Source organism: Varanus komodoensis, unplaced genomic scaffold (assembly GCF_004798865.1).
Source record: "Varanus komodoensis strain SLA01 unplaced genomic scaffold, ASM479886v1 scaffold25, whole genome shotgun sequence".
In the NCBI taxonomy this organism is placed as follows: Eukaryota; Metazoa; Chordata; class Lepidosauria; order Squamata; family Varanidae; genus Varanus; species Varanus komodoensis.
The window spans coordinates 173,714-195,220 of record NW_025335661.1 but is presented as its reverse complement, the minus strand read 5'-3'; the positions used below and the strand labels follow the sequence as shown (position 1 = coordinate 195,220).

General features: G+C 41.5%; 2 protein-coding genes across 3 annotated transcripts; both read left to right on the top strand.

The window, feature by feature from the left end:
• The first annotated feature begins 108 nt into the window (after positions 1-108).
• On the top strand, positions 109-5,050 carry FBXO45 (F-box protein 45). The gene is made up of 3 exons (XM_044432730.1): positions 109-390; positions 1,319-1,675; positions 2,209-5,050. The coding sequence occupies exons 1-3, from the start codon at positions 109-111 to the stop codon at positions 2,392-2,394; spliced, it is 825 nt and encodes a 274-aa protein (XP_044288665.1). The 3' UTR covers positions 2,395-5,050.
• A 1,835-nt stretch (positions 5,051-6,885) lies between these two features.
• Positions 6,886-21,507, top strand: NRROS (negative regulator of reactive oxygen species). 2 transcript variants are annotated; one of them, XM_044433010.1, is made up of 4 exons: positions 6,886-7,146; positions 13,784-13,850; positions 15,344-15,455; positions 18,071-21,507. In XM_044433010.1, the coding sequence occupies exons 3-4, from the start codon at positions 15,360-15,362 to the stop codon at positions 20,024-20,026; spliced, it is 2,052 nt and encodes a 683-aa protein (XP_044288945.1). In that variant the 5' UTR covers positions 6,886-7,146; positions 13,784-13,850; positions 15,344-15,359; the 3' UTR covers positions 20,027-21,507. The 2 variants fall into 2 exon arrangements, with proteins under 2 accessions (XP_044288945.1, XP_044288946.1); XM_044433011.1 differs by lacking the exon at positions 6,886-7,146 and having other exon boundaries at positions 13,730-13,850.

Sequence of the window (21,507 nt, the reverse complement as noted above, 5' to 3'; positions counted from 1 at the left end):
GGGCTGGCTGGTGTCCTCGCGGCCTCGCACCGCCTTCGCCCGGGTCCGTTTGGACGGTGCGCGCGCGCGCGCGCGCGCGCAAGAATCGGTGGTCGGTCGCCTGAGGCTATGGCGGCGGCTGCTGCCAGCGGCGGGGTGCCGAGTTCGGCGGCCGCCGCCGCCGCTGCTGCTGCGGGGAGCTGGCGGCTTCCTGGGCGGGTGCTGGAATTCGTCTTCTCCTACCTAGACCTGCGGGAGCTGCGAAGCTGCGCGCTGGTGTGTAAGCTGTGGTACCGCGTCCTGCACGGCGACGAGAACAGCGAGGTGTGGCGCAGCCTGGCGGCTCGCAGCCTGGCCGAGGAGGCGCTGCGCACCGACATCCTCTGCAACGTGCCCACTTACAAGGGCAAGGTCAGGATCACTGTTCCGCTCCCTTTGCGCGCGTAAGCCAATGGATGAGGAACGCAGGGCTGGAGGGAAAAGGCGGTGGCGGCGGCACCCCACAGAAACTCTGCTCCATCTAGTCGTCCTCTAGCTTTGTTGGACTACAACTCCCAACAACCCCCAGCGTGTATGGCCGTGCTGCTTGAGTGGTGGTTTTCCGAAGTTGTTGTCCAACAAATCTGCAAGGCACCTTGTTGGGGAAGTAGCGCTCGTCTCATGCACACCTTCCCGTTAGATGTACTTAATGCTAGTTTGTTTAGGAGTAATCCTTTTTGTGAATTCAATGTCGTTTCCTTTAAATCTATACATGTGGGAAAGGGCTAGAGTAAGTGAGGAGTGGATATTTCTGTACATCCTCAAAGGCACTGTATATTTCTTATTTGGTTCGTAAGAAGAATTCTGGCATTCAAAACTGATTCTGGTGCTGTTTTTTCTCTCTCGAAAGAATAACTGCTTTATATCAGTGGTGTGGAAAGTTCCCACAAAAGCATGTTATGTAGATGTGGGTTCTTCAGCTGCTGGTTATGGGTCAGATGCCTTTTCTGTTAAAAGTTGTCATCTAAAGAAGGGCAGCTATACTGATAAATTGTGGCAACCGTTCCACAAAGAAAGGAAGCAAGACCACTCCATTGGGTCTACTGAAATATTAGCCTATTTCATGGTTTAAATTCCCCCTCCCCCCACCCCATATCTAACTTATACCTGGAATTTTTAAGGCTCAATTCTTGTTGCAGTGGTACAAAAAAAGGTCTTGCTTAGGTTGAGGAGCAGAGGTAGAGGAACAACTAATAAATCTATGTTATTACAAAATGCACTTATTATTTGCATACTTTGCAATCTTATGTAGTTTTACAATCTTATCTCAGATCTCTTATTTAAACTCCCTCTGTTTTAGGTACGTGCCTTTCAGCATGCTTTCAGCACCAATGATTGTTCTAGGAATGTCTACATTAAGAAAAATGGATTTACTTTGCACCGGAATCCCATTGCTCAGAGTACGGATGGAGCAAGGACCAAGATTGGCTTCAGTGAAGGCCGTCATGCCTGGGAAGTTTGGTGGGAAGGTCCTCTCGGCACCGTGGCAGTAATTGGAATTGCTACAAAACGTGCTCCCATGCAGTGTCAGGGCTATGTGGCCCTCCTAGGCAGTGATGACCAGAGCTGGGGTTGGAATTTGGTGGACAATAACTTGCTACATAATGGAGAAGTCAATGGCAGTTTTCCCCAGTGCAACAATGCCCCAAAATATCAAGTGAGTGTAATCTAGTATATACTCAGAACTCTGCTGGATCTGTAAAACTCTGTGTCTTCAACAGTTTTTGTCCAGTAGATTGTGATGTGTTTTAAGTTCTGAACTTGTATTTCTGTGTGCATCATCTTTGAAATAAGTCCTGCTAATTCAGTGGAACTTACTCCCAAGTAAGTGAGCCTACGATTGAAGCAATTTGTACTTAAACAGAGAGGTCATTTAAGGGACAATCTTATGCATATTTAAACAGGAAAAAGTCCTACAGCTTCAAGCTTTTCCAGGCAGCATGGCTGACTGGTGAATGCTGGGAGTTGGAGGACCTTGTCTCTATTCAAATATACATAGGATTGTGCCCTTGGAGTCCTTTGTGTGACACTAACTTTACCAGTGATCAATAGAAAACCTTTTCAAAGGTTCTATCACTGAAGTAATTATATGTATATTTTTCTCCCAAGCAAGTGTTCTATTTCTACTATCTATTTGCTATTTTTTGTCACTTCATTTTCATTTTTTCACTCTTTTCTTTTTTTAAACAGATAGGTGAGAGAATTCGTGTCATCCTGGACATGGAAGATAAGACATTGGCATTCGAGCGAGGCTATGAGTTCCTAGGAGTTGCATTTCGGGGACTGCCAAAGACATGTCTGTATCCAGCAGTGTCTGCCGTGTATGGCAACACTGAGGTGACGTTAGTTTATTTGGGAAAGCCTTTAGATGGATGACGCTTTTGTTTTTTAACTGGGACATGAAAATCAAGTTCACGATATGGAAAAACTTGCATGTTGGTTAATAGGAAAGCATGAGTGAAATATGTGGATGAGTGTCCAAGAAACATCTAGGAAAACCAAAACTTGTGATCTAGAAGACCAGCTATACTGAAGATAATACATTCACATTTCCTTTTTCTGCCGGACCAGAAAAATCCTCAGGGGGTTACAGTTGGTTGAATGGGCAGTTAACCACATGCATGTTGCCTAAGTTCTTGTTGCAAAGATGGCAATGTGGAATCTTGTACATATTTAAGGAAGTGTTTAAGGGACATGGTTGAGGAAGTTACCTGAGATGTGTGTGTAGTGCTTTTTGTGTAAAAGATTTCCATTTTTAAAGTCATTTGTTCTCTCCCTGCCTCTGATCCAGTGTGTTTTACCAAAGGTAACAAACTGGTTGCATTTTATTTAATATATTTTAAATGTGTACCGAGAAGCATAATCTCAGGACAGCACTTCTCCAGAGTTGAATAATGTGCAGCTACACTGATGTGTATTTTAAAGACTGTTTCTGTGTAACACTTAAATTAGAACAAAACCAGTGGTTGCTTTGGCTCTATTTGGGATGTAAATTCTTAACCTACTGCTCCCCACTAAACTTCAGTTGTCAGCTTCTTTCTTTGGAACAGATAACATAAAGTATATTTATTTTGTTTTGTTATACAGCACCTCTTGTGGTAAAAGGAGCCATGTATGCTTATTGTAAAATGGACATGACTAAAAGCTACAAGTGTGTTTGTCAGTGCGTGTAAGGGTAAAGTCCATTTCTAATAGTGTTTTGAAAAAGGTTTCCAAAGTACTCCCCAAATATTTACTGTTTTAAAATTCCTTGGAAGAATTTATCTTCAAACATTTAAACCATTAGCTTACATACATTGAAACCTAAACAGTAATCAAATATTCTAACTTTCAAGTTTCAGGTATGGAGTCTGTTCTTAGCTTGTATTAAAACTTATTGTGTTGGCAGAGAAATCTTTCTGCAAAGCTAATGAGTTGTGTACAAAGGAAGCATTGCAGATGAAGTGTCAACCTTTCCCCAAAGCAATTTTCCCTACAGGGTTCTAGAACTCTCTGGAATAGTTTCTGCACAGCTTATGTCTTAACCTTGTAAATTCACAGGCAGGCTCTTGCTAGTATGATGTATTGTTTTGTCTTAAACATTATTTATTTAAGGGCAAGTAATAAAACATTTTCAGTCCAATCCTATGAATGTTTCTTTAAAAGTAAGACTTCCTGCATTCAGTGGAGCTTACTGTCAGGAAAATATGCATAGGATTGTGGTCTTTGGAGTGAAAGAGGTATTGTTTACATTATTTACTATATAATTTGAATTATGCAGTCATCTGATAGTTTCTTAGGTGCTCAAAAGACAAAACTTCTCTTTAGGGATTTATATTCTCAGTTAAGCCAGAGAAAGCTGAGTTCTGTGGACGCTGCTAAACACTAGGTTTGTACTTTTAGTGAAAGATATTTAACCTCCAGGGGTCACTGCATGAACGGCTTAAAATGGTAACTCTTAAGCCAGTATCTCTAGCATCAATGTTTAACAGTTGCTTCAGTGCTCATTCTGCCACCTCCCCACCAACCTAACTGGCTTGTTCCCTGTGGCACCACTGAAGAATAGGGCAATCCTGTACATGCTTACTTGGAAACATGCTCTATTACAGTGAGACTTACTCCCAAGTATATGTGTAAAGGATTGCAGCCGATAACATCTAGCTTGAATCTTATTTTTAAAGCACTGCTATTGCCTCCTTGTAGTTGTTGCAGAAGAAAGTCATGGTTGGATATTGGTTTTGGACTGTGAATCTCCTTTCTATGCACAGTTTTTGGTTGAATGTATAGCATGGCACACTGATACTAATAACATTAAAATATTCTGGAAGAGTTTTCTTTCACAGGCTGCTATAAAACAAAATAGAGAGGTTTTTGTTTTTTTTGTTTTTTAAAGAAAAGACAGGACTGACTTTGCTGAGGGAGTCATACGTTTGCATGTTCTCAACTGCTCAGGCTTGACTTATTCCCAGGCCTTTACCTTAGTTTCCTTCCATCCTTCGTTTCCAATACTACAAAACTGCATCTGGAGGCTGCATGTATGACAAGTTCATTCCTCGTCTGTTTCTGAAATGAAGTTAAATCAAAGCAAATGAATACCATTCAACATATGGTACTAAAAAGTAGTGGATGAATTGGGAAAGATGTATAATTTCTAGAAAAAATGTTGACCTTATACAATGCTGTTAAATATATCACTACAAAGTTCTTATGTCATGAGCAAAAATAAAAGAGTTTGTTACAGTCATACAGTGTCCCTGTGCAGTCTGGGATAGTTTACCCTCTGCATTTATTTATGGATGTTAAGGAGAGAGAGCTTGTCATAAGAACTGTACCAGGGAATTTTATTGTACCAGAGATTTTATTTTCATTTATATAGGATGTGCTGCCTTTCTCCATTCATGAGGCATAGCAGTCTGGTTTTGCCATTGATCCAAAATTCCTTGAGGCACAGGGGACACATTTGTGTATATAAACCTGTTATAACTTATTACCTGAAGACCAACTGTAAACTGTACAAAATACTGAAATAAATTACTAAAACAATAAAATGCTACTTTGTAGTATTGTGTTTTATAGTTGAGTGTGTTCGTGGATTAGAGTGTGAAATTGCCACTTTTCCTGGAAGCAATGCATTGCTTGATTGTGTGCACACACATGTGCGTACCCTGCCTCTTTCTCACACATACACGAGAGATGGCGGGGGGGGGGGGGAGAAGAAAGGGCTGAGCTTACTGTCCTATAGGGCGTTCACTAGTTACTTGTGTAGTACAGTAGCCTAAAATTCCAGACTTGCTAATCTTCCACTATCATGCATATAACATTCAGGGAATCTCAAGAGTGTTGATCCTCATTCCAGGTTATTTACTGGGTGGGGAGGACACATAAGATCCAGGCTTGCTCTTCTCCTTGTTCATTGCTTGAGTTGCCTATGTGTCTGGGTTTTGTGTGAACTGGAGGTCAAATGAATTGGTGGTCAAATCTTTTTCACTTTATCATGTAAATAACAGTGATTGAAAGTGATAGCTCAAAGAAGGGTATAAGTTGATACTAGGGCTCCTATGTCTTTGCCAAAGATAAATGAATACGCAGTTCTTCACAGCAACAGAAGAACATAAAGCTGCTACACTTCTTTACTGGTGTTAATTCCCTTGTATGCCTCTCCTGGCGCACTTCCATTAGCAAGTAGAACTATGCTGTGGGATAAAATTGGGTTGGATCTAGGGATTGATCAGATAGGCCAGGAGGTACATAGTCTTTTCTCTTGGGGCATTTAAACCTGCACCATCCTATGCACACACATTACAGTCTCACATAGTTAAGCTACTTGCTGCATTGAACCCTGCCTGCCATTCTTCCTTGGGGAAAGGAATAGGAGACATGAGAGAGAGAAGCAGTCAGTGGGTGCATGCAGAGGTAAGGCAGGTAGAATATATCTAAAAAAAACACTAGAGGCTGGGGGATGCTGGAAAGGGAAAGACCATGGAGAGTTGGGAGCAAGTTTAAGCTTTCCTTCCCTGAAAAGGGGGGGAGATTAGGGCATAATTGTTTTCTTGTGTGTGAAAATGCTAGCACTAGCCTTGGGTGATGGATGGGGAGTGTGCATTTAAGAGGATAGATGAATGGTATAGGCTGAGGTGTGGGGAGTTTATGTGAAAAAGATGAATGGATATTGGAATGAGAAAGAAGTGTTGCTTCCTACCAAATTATTTCAATTCTATACTGCCTAGTAGCCAAAGTCATTTGGACAGTTTATAAAAATTCATAAGCTACAATCCATAAATATAATAAAATAGTATACAATATTTTTCCAGGAGACAAAATTTTAAAACAACAGCTAGATTGATTCTAGTACAACTATTATACCTTAAATATCCTGAAATGCTATTAAATACCTGGTAGAAATGAGTAGTGTAAAGGTGGTGCTGAAAAATGAAGAGTCATATATGTTTGATACATGTGTCTACTGCATTCATGTGTTTTAGATGCATACCTAAAACATCTTGGCAGGGCATTTAGAAAATACACCCAATTACTCTCAAGAGGCCACAAATCTTGCTCTCTAGGTAAAAGTGCCTTGATCCAGTGTGGTGGGGGTGGGGGTGGGGGTGGGGGGGGAGCACATTGTATTCTTAACAGCTATTTAGTATGACACTTTAAGCAGAACCTACTTGAGGTGGATGACAGGATAGGAAAATCCCTGAAAGAGGCAGTCTGACTGAAGCTACAGTTCGGTGATCACAGCTGTTCCAGTTTGCTTCTACAGGCTTTTGTGTAAAGGGGCATGGTCCCCACTGAAAGGCAGGGCTTCAAGTTCCTAATTTCTGAAGGTTGTCCGTGAAGCAGTTTAAGGGCATGAGGTTGTTGTACGTGCGGTTGTCATGCTACAGTTGCTGGTCTCTTCCTTCCTCTTTCACTCACATGTGAGGTTTATACTTTTGCACAGATGGACCAGGAAAATGATTTGGACTTGCCTTGACGCAGAGGTCTGAGAGTGTATTTTGACCAAATTGCTGAGGATTACATCTGTCTGATGCCTTTCTTTTAAACTGCTGCCTTCCCCACTAGAACATAAAACAGGGAAGTAGAACTCCTGTTTGGCATCTGAGTACAGAAACTTTTGTCGTGGATCCTTATATGCATATCAAAAAGGTCAGTCACATTTGCTTTCCCGCTTGTCTTATTGTTGATATGAATTAATGTTTGTTCAACATATCCGTTCACATTTCAAAGTTTTGTCTGATCCAGCATGGCTTTTCTATGTTTCTATTATCAGAGTGAGTGGGGAGCTTGGCAGGCACCAAGAGACGTATTGGCAGGCATGTTGGTGCCCATAGGCACCATGCTGGGGACCCTCGCCACAGTGTGTATAAAAAGTCTGAGGGGTGGATACAGCCTGGACTAGTGACATCCTCGCATTATATGGTGATGGCACAGGCTGCCAGTACTCCCTGCATGCATTTAGAAATTGATTTTGTTGTCCCTTCATAGCCTGCAGCTGTTGGGCAAAATGATGCACATGACTCCTTTTACAAGCTTCTGAATAGATTACTCCTCTAGATTCATGTATATTTCTTGAAGTGCATGGTTGTTCCAAAGACTCTACATTCTCTGTGATACAGTGGGTTGTGTGAAGAGTATTCGTATATATTCATTTCTGCTAACTGTACCAACGTCCTAAAGTGAACATGAGCGTAGGAATGTGGATGGCTGACTCACATGCAGATCAAAGTTGCTATTTGCTTAAATCTTTAGATCAGTGGTATTTAGGAGGGCTGAAATATTTTTGGTCAGAGAGAAGTATCTGTTGGTCAATGGGCCATACCAAAATGCAAACATTTTGTTTGTTTCTTCCCCTTCAAACCCTTGCCAAAATGTGAGGGAGGCTAAGTGACCTAGAGTGTGTGCGGCTGGATGACATAAGCAAGCGGGTTTCATGAGATTTCTGGTGCTAGGAATACATTTTCTAATTGCTAAAATAGAGTACAGTTTCTCTTCAACCCTGCCCATGATTTTTAAATCCAAGCTGCATGATCAGCAGACTTCTATGATACATCTGTAGCAGAAATGAACTTTTTTACATGACAGGTAGAAGATTGCATGTTAGATGCCCCACCATATAAAAATCCCCTGCCTTTAGCATGGTGGGCTGTGGAGTTCTGGGCCAGCTTTCTTCCCAGATGTGCTAGTTCTGTAAGCATAGGGGTTTTCTGAAAGACCATTTTAACCAAAAGCAGTTTAAACTTAAATTAACTCTGGTGAAGTTGCAAGCTGCTAAGTGTAAATTGTTTTGCTGATAATTTAACATGGGATTTTGGACATTGATTCTGTATCATAGCAAGAAGCTTTGTGTCTCCTTCCTCTGATTGGTCTACCCAGGAAGTATAGAATCAGTATACACAGGTAATATGATGGGAATAAAGGTTCCGTGCAAGTTAAGGATCATATATCCTGGGAGTATATTGGACTATAGATCAACCATACTGCACTCAAAAGAGAATGAAGAAGTCACTGCAAGTTCACTGTGTGATGCTTAGGCAACATAGTTGGCCTCATTGTGGTGTTTAGGCCTTAGCTGGTCTAATTAATGTTCAAAGCTGTGGCTCACCTTCTCTTGCCTTCCTCCACTTTTAAAAAACTTCAGGAAATTGTGAATTGCAAATTTTGCATAGCTTTGCTAGAAAAACTAACCCATAATCAGATAAGAGAAGATAAGGTTTTTTTTCTTTTTTTTTTTGCATACATTGGATGCTGAGGTTGGAACATTGCTACAGCTGTGTTCTCCTCAGTGTTTCCTATGCTGATAATGTCAAAAGTTATTAATTAGACCTCTAGGATATTGCTAAGCTTAACTAGGAGTTTGGACTAAAAATGAAACAATGTTTTGAAAAGTATTTCGAAACTTGACCATTAATTGTAGCAAATGTCTTGCTTGTGATGGAGCTCCGTCGGTATACTGTGGATTTCCCTGGTGTGGCTCAGATGTAAAGTTAAATCATGGTTTGGCACATTGCAAATAAATCATGAGCTTGCATCTGAAGCAACAGTTTGCCTAGAATACCAGGACTATAATTCAGGGTTTGATCTTGGATAAGCACAAATCATAATTGGCCAGTTTAGCTGTAACAGCATATGATGGTTTGTTTATAAAACTGGACAGAAAGGAGATAATAGCTGCAGAGAGAGAAAGCAGTTTGTAAGGCAGAACTCTGTTCTAAGCTCACTTACATAATTTTATTTTTTACAACTACAAAGGACTAATAATAATAAAATCCATGAACAAGCTAACAGAATTAGATAGAACCAAAATAGAACTTATAAAATACTAAATTCTCTCTCTATATCTATCTATCTATCTATCTATCTATTGCGCCAAAAATAGAACACAAACCATTAACATTAGTAAATAAATAACTCACAGTTAAAATCATGTTATGCCATGACACAGTTTGGTATATATTGAGCTGAAGCCTTGGATAAGTAGTTCATGTCATGGTTGTGATATGTTTCATACAGTGAATGGAAAACCCCATATTTCCAGATTCTAGAGAATCTAGATTCTCTTTCCTTTGACTTCCTGTTTAAATTGCTGCTTAAATTATGTTGTTAAGCAGCCTGTTTCATTTGAAAATGTAAGAGGAACGAGGAAGGAACGAGGAAGGAGTTTCCAGTAACATGCTTGTATTACATGATCACGGATCCAGAAATCTGCATTCAGATTATCAATTTAGGGTTGCTTATTATCTCACACCAGTTAGTTTTCCTATGCCATATTTCTTTGGATAAGGAATTCCATAGTGCTTTCATTTATATGCATAGTCTAGTAAAGATACAGGGCAAAAAGTGAATGAGGGCAAAAGTGCTTTCCATTCAGAAATGATAACATGAAAATATTGAAAACCTGCCAAAATCAAAGCACTGGAACATTTTCCATTTCAAAATAGCGGGCATCTGCTAATCATTAATTAAGTGTAATTTCTCCTTAAGCTTTTAATATTCAGTTTTGTAATGTTCTGGTGAATACTTATTAATTGTGAAATATATATTCTAAGAGATATGTGGGTCCAGGAACATGGCCAAACTGTATTTTTCCTAGACCAAAATAACTTTTGTATTTATGGTGACTTTTGAATTTCATGTAGCTCTGCAAAGCAGAAATTGCTATGGTATTTTAACCTACTCTGAGCCTTCAGGAAAGGGTATGCTCAGTCATATGGACAAAGATAAGGGTTTGGTTTGAGCTTTGGTTCACTGGACCCTTAGCATTTTTTCCATCCAATAGTGTAGAATGTTGACACAATTGAAACCAAAGCTGGTTCACTGAGAAAGAAAAGGAGGTTATTGGCATGCTTAAGGGAGGAGCCCTGAAAGTTGACAAAGAAACACCTAACTGCATCTAAGGGGCCACCCTTCCAAAAAAAGCCCTACAGATCTGAGTTTACTCAGTAATCATGGGGTACTGAATGCCCCTTGAAACAAAAAGAACAGGGGTGCGGGTGGAATGGCTTGCTGGAGGAGGGCATGCATGGATGGGTGGCTGGAACGCTGAAAGGGGTACACCCAAAGTAAACAGTTTGGAACAAATTGCAACATTTTTTTGTAGTTCCGCTTGTTGTAACCTATGGTTCAGTCCTGGAAATGTGCAGGAATAAACTTTTTTGACACTTGCAAGGTACCTCTCACTGTTATGTAATGGTTATCACAACTGGTCTCCTTTAGGGAAGCAGCCTTTTGATGCAATTGCCAGCCCAGATGAGATGGTGGTGGTGGGTAATCTGTAAGAGCCACTCAGGCTACCTGGACCATATTGCACTTCAGCTACATAGCATCATGCAAGCAAAAAGGGGGGCACAGCAGGCTGCAGAGCCTTAGAGAAGCCTACAAAAACCTTAGGAACTGGCAATAGAACTTTATTTTTGTACAGGTAAGTCTACAACTGTTGAATAGGTACTTTAGTGTATGCCTGGAGCATGATGCTAAAGGATTTATTGGAGTTACTGCCATAGGAAGTTAAGTAATATTGTTTAATTATGGTTTATGTGTTGTTAGTATGTGGCTTAGCTTTTTCTGTATAATAAAGGAAATACCAGTTCACTTATAAAGGCACTGTTATGCTATCCTTGTTTCCGAGATACTAGAACACCTGGAAGTGGATTGTAGCAACCATTTCACTACTTAGGTGCTCAAAAAGGTATGTATTGTGCTGGCAATACCTTTATCATTCCATACCCCATACCATCCTCAGTCTTCTAGTCATGCAGAATGCATAAATGGCACCATAAAATAATGGTTTGGCCAAAGACGACATAGGCCACAAAATGGAAATGATCAAATGCATTGTCAATAGTTCTGGTGCAAATCCAAACACAAAACTTTTGTAAAGTTTCCTTTTTTTTTTGAATAATATTTGGTAGGAAAATAATACAATAATAATCAAAATGCAATAATACGACTGGCAACTGAGGAATTGGGAGAACTTCAAAATGCATAATTAAAAGGCTTAATTAAAACTTTGTCCAGTTCTCACCAACAGGTGAAGGCAGCATTGAGTAACATGCCATACCAGACAGGTGTCTAAGCATATGGCAAAAGAAAAGCGTTGTGCCCAATTGAGAAGGTCCATTCCAAGTCTGGGCACCAGCTATGCCAGTGAAAGACATCATGGATTCAGATATCACATAGGAAGAAAGACTGGAAATGGAGCTGATTAGACACTGGAAACTTGAAACTCTTGTTAACATAAGAACAAGCTTGCCTGACCAGGAAAAGGACTAGCTTAAGCTGATAAAATCACTAGAAAACCAAGTTAGGCCAAAATGTGTCCATTTGCTTGATGATTTATACTGTCAAAGCATCCATTAGAATGATACATGATCTCCAAACAAGAATAAAAAGAAAACATCAAATAAAAATAGCAAATAGACTGACTTTAATCTATCCTTCAACTAAAAAAGAGGGGTTTTGTTACAATACCAACAGCATTGCAGTTCTGATTGTTCTGGTTTTGTTGTAAAGAAACTTTCCATAACTTTAAGAAACTATAAGAAATTAGTCAGAAAAAGATAGCTGAGATAGTGACGCATAACATTGCAAGTGTTAGTATCTGGAGATAGTTACCAAGGACAGAATGGATTTAAACCATGTTTAAAGGACTGATGGATGGAAGCCCATTTTTCTATGTCCTGCACTCTGGGATGACTGAGAAGAGATCGTGGCCCTCTACTCTGTGACAGCTTTTCAAATATTTAAAAAGTGCTATCATATTTTCCTTCAGTCTTCTCTTTCTAAGGCTAAACATGTCCAGCTCTTTCAATCTCTCCTCAAAGGGCTTTGTTTCCAGTCCCCTGAACATCGTTTTTGCCATCCTCTGAACTTTTTCTAGTTTGTCTGTTTAAGTGTGAATATCTGAATTGAAAGAGTGAGTGTGCCACTGATGATAATCCTGAAAGAAGAAAAAGATAGTAGAAGTACATTAGAATAATTATTATTTTTTCCAAGGGGAAAAAAGGAGGGATTGTTGGCAAAGACGGTATCACCTTTGTTCTTACAGATGCAGTGTCAAAGAGAAAACTTGTGTGTATGTAGCTGTGGGAGAACGGCTACTAGATAACAAGAGAGAGCAAGAAGAAATCCGGCTAAGGATGAGTGTTTGAGCTGCATCTTGAAAAGGTGGTCCTTAGGATAGGCATGAACAGAGGGAGGGGACCTATGAGAGAGTTGTCAGAGGAAGAGGTGAAAACTATTAAAGCATTTTTCTAATTAAGTACTGCCTTACAAGGTGTTCTGCCTTACATGTGTAACAATATGTCAACAGACTTGCGTGCCATATTCTTAATAAATATTTCTAGTTTGCTTTTCTTGAATCTATTTGGCCCATTTCATGAAGGATCTGACACTATCTTATACTCTCTCTGGGCAGCTGTAGCCAGCCTCAGTACTCTCCCATACAATCTTAGCCCACTTAGGCAGCAATCTCATTTGCCTTGTTGTGCAGAAGACGTGGTGTGTGACAGTAACTGGAAGCCAAGGACTGGCCAGGTAGGATGGCTGTTTATGAATTGCCAAAAGGAGGACATAGATTTCCATAACATTTACATACACCCATGTATGAATTTGAATTTAGAAAGCAATATTATAATTTATATTGTAGTTTTATAATATTATAATTTAAATACAGTGCATATCACTGTAAAGTGGGAAGCTGTGAACAGATGACCTGCTCAGTCTGTTGTCCTGGTGTTGCTGCTGAGCAATGCCAAGGCCCATTTTAGTAGCACCCCCAAAGCTTATAAGGGTATTGCAGCCCTTTAAGACTAACACATTCATGGTGGCATCAACTTACATGGACAAGTGTCCAGTTGCATCTGCTGAAATGGACCCTGTAGTTCTTGCAGGCTTATGCCCTAATAATTTTGTTAGGCCTTCTAGCATGTGCTAGGAGAAGCTTTTCTTTTGTGAGAAAGGGAAAGGAAAGTTCTTGGTAACTAAGCATTTACAGGCAGCAGTCACCCAAGGTTCAGTGAATGACTTCTGCATTGTTTCCTTCCTCTCATTTCCCTTCTCAGCTCCTTCTCATTTTCAAGTGACTTGCATTTGTGTAAACTTGCTGTGTGCAACTGTTGAGCTCAGGGTGGAGCTGGCTAGCTGAAGCAGTTTGCAACTCACTCTGTCATCCATGTGACTACAGTTTCCGTTAGTTCCTTCCGCAAGTTCTAAATTAATCTGAAGTTAAGCGAGCACAAAACAGCTACTTGTATTATTTATCCGTTTGTTTTGTTTTGTTCTTCAGAGATCAGAAGACAAGTGATCACTGGTGCAGAATGAATCTCCTAGGGAAGAGTGTGTTGCTCCAAGAGGTCAGTAACAAGTCCAGAACGTTTCAGTGTTCTTCACTTTAAGTTGGGGTGCTGATGATAATGAAAGTGGGCAATGCAGCAGCTATTGGTCCATGCCTAATTCCCTACACAGCAAAAGGCATTTCTCATCTTGTAGTGTGGTGGAGTTCACTGAGAATCTGTATTGGTTCCACACAGTGGGGTGGTTCTTGGAATACACGATATAGTATTTTGTGATGGAAAGGTGTCCTGAATGATATCTGGAGATGAGACATGGTAAAGGTAGATTATTGACAATTGGGAAATGCTAAATTTAATTTGAAAGAGAATTTATTCTGGGGGCTAGCTGTTCAGCATTTTTCTCATAGCCAAGTGAAGAAGGCAAGGCATGTGGTGGTTGATGGCTAAAACACAGAGCTATAATGGCAAAGAAAAAAGATAGAAAATAGCAGGAACTGGCAGACAGAGATCGATAGGGGAGGAGAAAAAGCCTTTGACTCCTGCCTTGATGGTCAAGAAGCCCCCCTTGCTGAACAACACTTACTTTGCTGTTGTTATTTTTAAAGACTGGGTTCCGTCACCTTTAAATCTTAAATACTCACATGGGACCACAAAATCAATCTGATCAGCTGGTGACTTTTATTTTCCCCTTCTAGGGCCAACAGCATCCCAGTAAATTCAGGAACAGGATGGTTTTGACTGGGGAAATGGTGTAGTGGGATTCTTTTTAAATCTCTCCTTTGCATACCGTTGCTCTGGCTCCAACAATCCACGTTCAACACAAGTTCAGTCCTTGAGTATGAATGATGGTGCTGTCTGAACCCACACATATGTCAAATGCAATCATGGGTCTCTCGCATTATGCATAGTTTGGCCTGAAGCTTGAGACCTGAGTGGAAACCTTTTTTGGAGAACTAAGGGATCATAATGCATATCTTACTCTTGCCTCCAGTAAATTGGGTTTGCAACTGTGTTTGATAGAGGTGACAACAGGGCAAAATCTCTATGTGTAAGCTGGAAAAAGAAATTTACCTCAAATTACCTTTTTCTTTCATAAAATGATTGTCTGCCTCTAGCCTCAAGTTGCTAATAAAGAAGAGCTCAGTCTTATTTATTCATTTAAAATATTTTAGTTCTCCTTTCAGAGTGGTGTAACAAGATGGCTTAAAAATTTATAGAACACATGGAAAAATCATTACAATGAGAACATTTACAGCAACAGATTAAAGAAAAATTAACATATTTTAAAGCCAACAATGATGAGGCCATATGTATCTCCCTATGAAGGAAGTTCCAAAAGTGAGGACCATCACTAAATAAGTCCTGTTCCTAGGATCCATTCGCCTAATTACTCTTGCCGGTGGTTCAGACAGCACAGGGCCCTTTAGCACCAATCTTGGGGCAGTTTTAAGGAAGGGAGCTCTTTCTTTCTGTATTACGAAATTCAAGAAGCTCTAAATAAACAAAACAAAACAAAAAACTTAATCCTTTTTCTGCTTTCTTTCTCTTTGTAGGAGTCCTGATGTTGAAATGGCGTTAATAGCTCTGACGATCTTCTTGTGTATAGCTTTCCTAGATACAGGATGGGGAAGCAAACCTGCAGCCTATCACAGGCTTTGCAAATTAGTGAGTCATTTGGAAATTCTAAATGTCATCTTTCTGCATTGGGACTTTAAATTTCAGACTTTAATTTACTTAATTATTTTCATTCACTTTAAAGATATAAATGTGAGGTAGTGACTGAATAACTGTGGCTACACTCGTATTTTCATGTTATTGTGGGTTTGAGTCCAAGTATTACCAAATTCTGAAATATAGAGGCTTAAAAAATATACTTAAATTTTAAGCACTGGTTTCCTTTGGAACTATGTAACAAATGGTGAGAGGAACACAAAATTTCAGTAAAGAACAGGTAGAGGTATCTTCCCAGGACAAGTGGGAAGATGTAGATGGTTTAAATGACCCCAGGAAGAGAGTTCTTATTAATTCATTATCCTATTTCCCCTATCATCCCAGTCTGATTTGGGAAGAGCTACTGCTGCTTTATTAGAAAGGTGTGTACCTATGTGAGATTACAAGTGGCGATTCTGACATCAGGGTGGACACATTCAGGCACCTTCTGAGGGTCTCTGTTACAGCAGGGGCCCACTAACACAAGCCCCTGGAGTTGCAGCACCTCTTCATCCTAGCAACCTGATTGTTAACCTGCTGTTTGCTCTGACCAAGACAGTGTTGGTGAGAAGAGAAGCAAGAACTGCCCCTGCCTACTTGCTCACTGTCAAGTAAACAGGTGGCAGCAATGATGAGGAAGGGAAATGAGGAGACATAGTTGCATGTATGGGGCGGGGGGGGGGGGGCTTTTGTGGACATCTTGTCCAAGGGCCCTCCCAAGTTGGGTCTGACACTGACTGATGAGAGCAGTTAGGCTTTCTAATGATAGCGGTGGGTGAACGGCGCTGGTTGAGTTACAGCAGGAGGGGAGGTGCAGAGGAGGCTGTGTTAGCCAATGCATGCTCCCTCTGCCTTCTAAAACAGTACCAGTGGGAGGGTGGGTGTGCCCCAACCTAGCAGCAGGTTAGGGTATCTGCTTGCTTTGCTGCAGAACAGTGGATAGGTGCTCATTTGGGGAGCCCACAAGGTAGAGTAGGTGTAAAAGGTGACTGCAAGTCCAAACGGCAAGTCCAAAGGCATATGATTTTCAGGAAGTTTTGACTTCAGAATGATCAAGCAAAAGAAGACAAAATCAAATCCTAAGCTTCATGATTTTTGTTTTACTAATTATATTTATATCAGCTTTTTATATAACACAGCTTACATAATCCCCCCTCCCCCAGTTTCTTCTTACAACAATCTATAAGTCAGGTTAGACTGAGAACCAGGGGCTGGCTGAAAGTCACCCAGTCAGCTTAATAAGGGCTAGAACCTGGATGTCCCAAGTCCTGGTTCAGCATACCATTATGTCACACTGACTTGGTCAGGTTTCCCTGAGTTTCTCCCGCATAGGAAGGGCTCCTTTATGTAGTGCATTTCCCCTACCTAGGTGTATTGGGGTCCTCCATGTATATGGAGACTGCCTGTATTTCGTTCATTGCATTTATGCTGGCTCAGAAATGTGCATATGAAGCAGAGACATGTGTGCAGTCTTGACACATGGTGGTATGCTCTTTGCTCATTCTCCACTGGTGTATTAACCATGATATGTGATGTGGTTTGATTTTTCCCCTAAAAAGTGATTCAATTCCAGTATATGGAGCAGTTGGGGAATTGCTTTTACCAGTGAGAATTGATGATAGCATTGTTTTCATTTTCATTTAAAAGCAGTCAAATGTATTTGTTAAAAATAATTCATCAACGGGAATTGTGGTGATTTTATGTTCATGTGAATTTCAAGGCTTTACGAGACTTTACAGATTTAGGCCCATGACACGAGTATATAGGCAGTTGAAAATATGGACAAGGAAATGCCTATAATTACCAACTAATGCCTATATTAAGTAGACACCATCAGAAGAAACTGCAAACCTCTGGCTGAATTTTCATCTGATTTCAGCTGCTTCAGTAGCAAAGAGGGAAAGGTCTGTGGGTGCAAATTCAGCATAAGTTGTTAAATAAATAAATTGGTATCGGCACAGTAATTTTTCCATATCATTCAGACTCCCATGGTTATTCAGAATGAGGGACAAATGTCATTCCTTGCTGGTACAGAGTTTGTAACAGAGGAGCTTATGTCCTTATAGTACCTGCCGTGTTGGAGGAGTGATGGCTTTCAATACCAGTTGCTAAGGGACAAGAGTAGGAGGGCGCTGTTGCCCTCACGTCCTGCCTCTGGGCTCCCTATTGCCATCTGGTTGGCCACTGTGGGAAGAGAATGCTAAAGGAGACCTTTGCCTTGATCCACTGCGGCACTCTTTTTTAATGACAATATCCTCTGTGGCAGATTGTCCACAGACAAAAATGTGGACCTCATGGAACCGTACGCTTCATCCATGCATTATTCACATGTACAGGATTCATGTGAAGAAGAAGAGTGGGCCTATCCTGCTGGTCCCCAGCATTAACATCCCCAAGCTACACATGCCCTCACCCATCCTGCACAGAATCCCCTGCCTGTGAGAACTACTTGTGGAGAGAGGCTCCATGTGGTCAGGGTCAGATTAAGCCATTTGCCTGCACACTGCTGTGTGGTTCTAGCAGTCGGCCCCTCATTTTCCTATTCCTATTCTATCCATTTCTTTTTGCAGGTAGGGGCAACTGCATATTGCAATGGGAGGAAACTGAGCTCTGTCCTGGAAGACTTGCCTGATGAAACAGAGGAACTCTTCCTGGATGCCAATGTTATACAGGCTCTAAAGAATGCATCTTTAGCACAGTTTCATGTCCTGCAGAGCCTCAGCCTGTGCGAGAATGGGTTGAAACTCATTGAACCTGGAGCCTTCCTGGGAACCAGAAGTCTTAGTATTCTTTCTGTGGCCAACAATGCCCTTTCCACAAACTATTCTGTGACAGCAGCTGCTCTTTGCACGTTGCCTGTGTTGAAGAAGCTAGACCTCTCAGGAAACCAGCTCACTGAAGCTATGATGGCCACTCTGGTACAGCACCTGTCCTCTCTGGAGTACTTGTCTTTAGCCAGGAATGCCATCATGAGGCTGGATGATTCTCACTTCAGAAACCTTCCCAATCTGCAGTACCTAGATTTGCAGCAGAACTACATCTTTGAGATTGAGGTTGGTGCCTTCAAAGTTGTAAGAGGGCTGCAGCACCTTAATCTGGCCTACAACTACATTCCTTGCATTGTGCAGTTTGATCTGACCCAACTACGGATGCTAAATGTCAGCAACAACCATATTGAATGGTTCTTGGCTGCAGAGAGTGATGTTACCTTTGAATTAGAAACACTAGATCTTTCCCACAACCACCTCCTGTTCTTCCCATTGTTGCCCAGGGAAAACAAACTGCGAACTCTGCTGCTGGCACACAATCAATTGAACTTCTATGGGAATTTCTCCAATAATAGTTCAGAGAGCTTAGTGCAACTGCTGTTCCTGGATGGTAATATTACCAACATCACCACCCATGATCTCTGGGGAGAAAGCACCCATAGCAACCTCTCTTACCTAACCTTTCTAGACTTGAGCTGGAACCAGCTCTGGTACCTTCCAGACAGGTTTTTTGAAGGGATTGTTTCCCTTGCTTATCTGAATCTTAGTCACAACTGCTTAAAAATGGTACACTTGCAGGAGAGGGGATTGTTCAACACACTTATTGACTTGGATCTCAGCTACAACCAGCTTTTGGATCTACAGATAAACCTGGGTCTTGGAAGCAGCTTATCCAGCCTTGAGAGGTTAAATCTAAGCAACAACAGACTGCATGGCTTGCCAGCTAAAATATTTTCTCAAACACCAAAGATCACTACAGTTGACTTTAGTAAGAACCCGATAAAGATTTGTGCCCCATATGGTGAAAATTCTAGTTGTGTAGATCTCAGTAATATTGGCTCCATGAGGAACCTTTACTTGGCTGCTTGTGACCTTGAAATGCTGAGCAGCCACATGTTAAAGGGGACATCCCTTGCATGCTTAGACCTTTCTAACAATCCCAGGTTGCTGCTCTTGGGCTTGGGACCTCTGCAAGAGGTTGCACAGTCTTTGCAGGTGCTTTCTCTCAGGCAAACAGGTCTCTCTGCTACAGGCACAAAGTTGGATTTTTCAGCTTTTCAGAAGCTGGTAAGCCTAGATTTGTCTGAAAACTCTCTGGACATCTTCCCTGAATCTTTAACAAGCTTGCATCTGCACACTCTCAATCTCAGGAGAAATAGCCTCCACACCCTACCTCAGCACATCACACAAACGCAACTTGGAAGGAGCTTGCACGTGATCTACCTCAGCCAAAATCCCTATGACTGCTGCAGAATGAGTTGGTGGGATACCCTGCATAGCCTTGGCACTATATCCATTGCAGATAGGAGTCAAGTCACTTGCAACTACTCCTCCAGGTTCTTCAGTGTAGTCCGCTTACCTGAATCAATCCTTCAGGTTTGCAAATGGCAAACAGCAGATATGACATTGCTGTATCTTGTTCTTATTCTTCCAACCTGTTTGACCCTGCTGGTTGCTTCCGTCATCATCTCTCTGACTTTCAGGCAACATATTCTTCGAATAGTAAAGAGCAGGTACACAACATCCAGCCCATATTGACTCTGGGGTGTCAGGAAGGAAGGATGTGAGCCACTGAGCCTCTAGGAATGGGCTCAAGCAGGATTGGAAGGCTGGGAGTTACCCTCTCAGGTATTGTAGCCACAGTGTCTGGCAGTGTTTTTTGAGGAGCTGCCCAACTAGTGTAATAAAATGTCCTTTTTATGTACTTGGCAAAGATGGCACAGCAAGTTCTGAGTAGAGAGTTACAAGTTAAATGTACAGATAATGTACCATTGAAAAAGAGGCCTTTAAGAAAGACAAGTTTATGCAACTTTTGTTGGGAATCAAGCATGGGTTTTGTGTATGTGTGTTTGTATAAATGTACCTCCAATTTAGATGTAACTTGCTTTTTAATTCTAGGAGGAGCATGCTTCCTTACCACACCTCATTTGCAGCCTTGTCCATGTACTAAATGAAAGACTCATTGCAAAGCTCTTTCTAACATGGGAAGGAGGAGTGAAATCACAGGATTATACACTGTATGCTTTAAATTGGGAACTGTATGCTAAAAAGAGTCAAGTTACAACGTAGATATGAACAGTATGAGGCAGATTGCACGAGCCAGTTAGCCACTGACACTCATCCACTACAAAACAAATCTTTACTTTTCTGAGGACATGGTGGAAGTGCATCTGTGCTCCGAGACAGCTGCTAGATCAGGCTTGCCCAATTCAGTGTCCTCTGGATGTGTTGGACTGTAATTCCCATCATGCTTGGCCTGGGCATAATGGCTGCATATGATGGGAGCTGCAGTCTAACACTTCTGGAGGGCACCAGATTGAGGATGGCTGTATTTGAACATAGGCTAGACTTTTCAGGGAAACATGAAAAGGAATGCATGAGAGACAGGAATAAAATCTGGATTCCTCCATTGCCTAACTCTGCTGCCTGCTGCTTTTTCCAAGTGGTTTCTCCCAATATTTGTTTCCGGGACTAGATGAAAAGGCAAGGAGGAAATACCTCTAAGCTACACTGTGCAGTGAGATAAGATAGTGGCTGGGTTCAGACAAGTCATGGTGGAAACTGTGCTGGCGTGAATTGTCATTATGTCTGAACGTGTTGTGAGCTAGGCGTCCCCTCTCAAACAAGACAGACACTTCAGCAATGATTGGAAGAGTCTTTATTCCATACAGAAGTCTACTTATTCACAAGCCTCGAAACACACACACAGTGGAAAGTTGACCCCTCGCTCTGCCCCCCTGCACCCAAAGCTTTGCTTATGAACGCTTCAGCGCCAGTCACTGGAGGGAGGTGCACTATGGAAGTGGGTGCGCCGAGTTTCTTCCCATTGAGCCCCCAGTCAGTCTAGCCGGTGGGTGCATTGACGGGCCGTTGTTTCCATGTCTCCTGGGGTGTCAAGTTCTCCTCCCAAGAACCCCCTCCCCCAGCCTGCTGCCCCCCAGCCTGGCTGCTTCCCCACAATCAGGAGGGGGGGGCAGGTCTGTGGTTGTCCTTGAAGTTCTTTGATCCAGAGCTGGCTT

Bases quoted from the DNA above. Each gene is read 5' to 3' on its own strand.
- FBXO45 (XM_044432730.1), top strand. From the start codon at position 109: ATGGCGGCGGCTGCTGCCAGCGGCGGGGTGCCGAGTTCGGCGGCCGCC. The intron at 391-1,318 runs GTCAGGATCACT...CCTCTGTTTTAG, and splicing joins TGCCCACTTACAAGGGCAAG to GTACGTGCCTTTCAGCATGC. The intron at 1,676-2,208 runs GTGAGTGTAATC...TTTTTTAAACAG, and splicing joins ACAATGCCCCAAAATATCAA to ATAGGTGAGAGAATTCGTGT.
- NRROS (XM_044433010.1), top strand. From the start codon at position 15,360: ATGGCGTTAATAGCTCTGACGATCTTCTTGTGTATAGCTTTCCTAGAT. The intron at 15,456-18,070 runs GTGAGTCATTTG...TTCTTTTTGCAG, and splicing joins ATCACAGGCTTTGCAAATTA to GTAGGGGCAACTGCATATTG.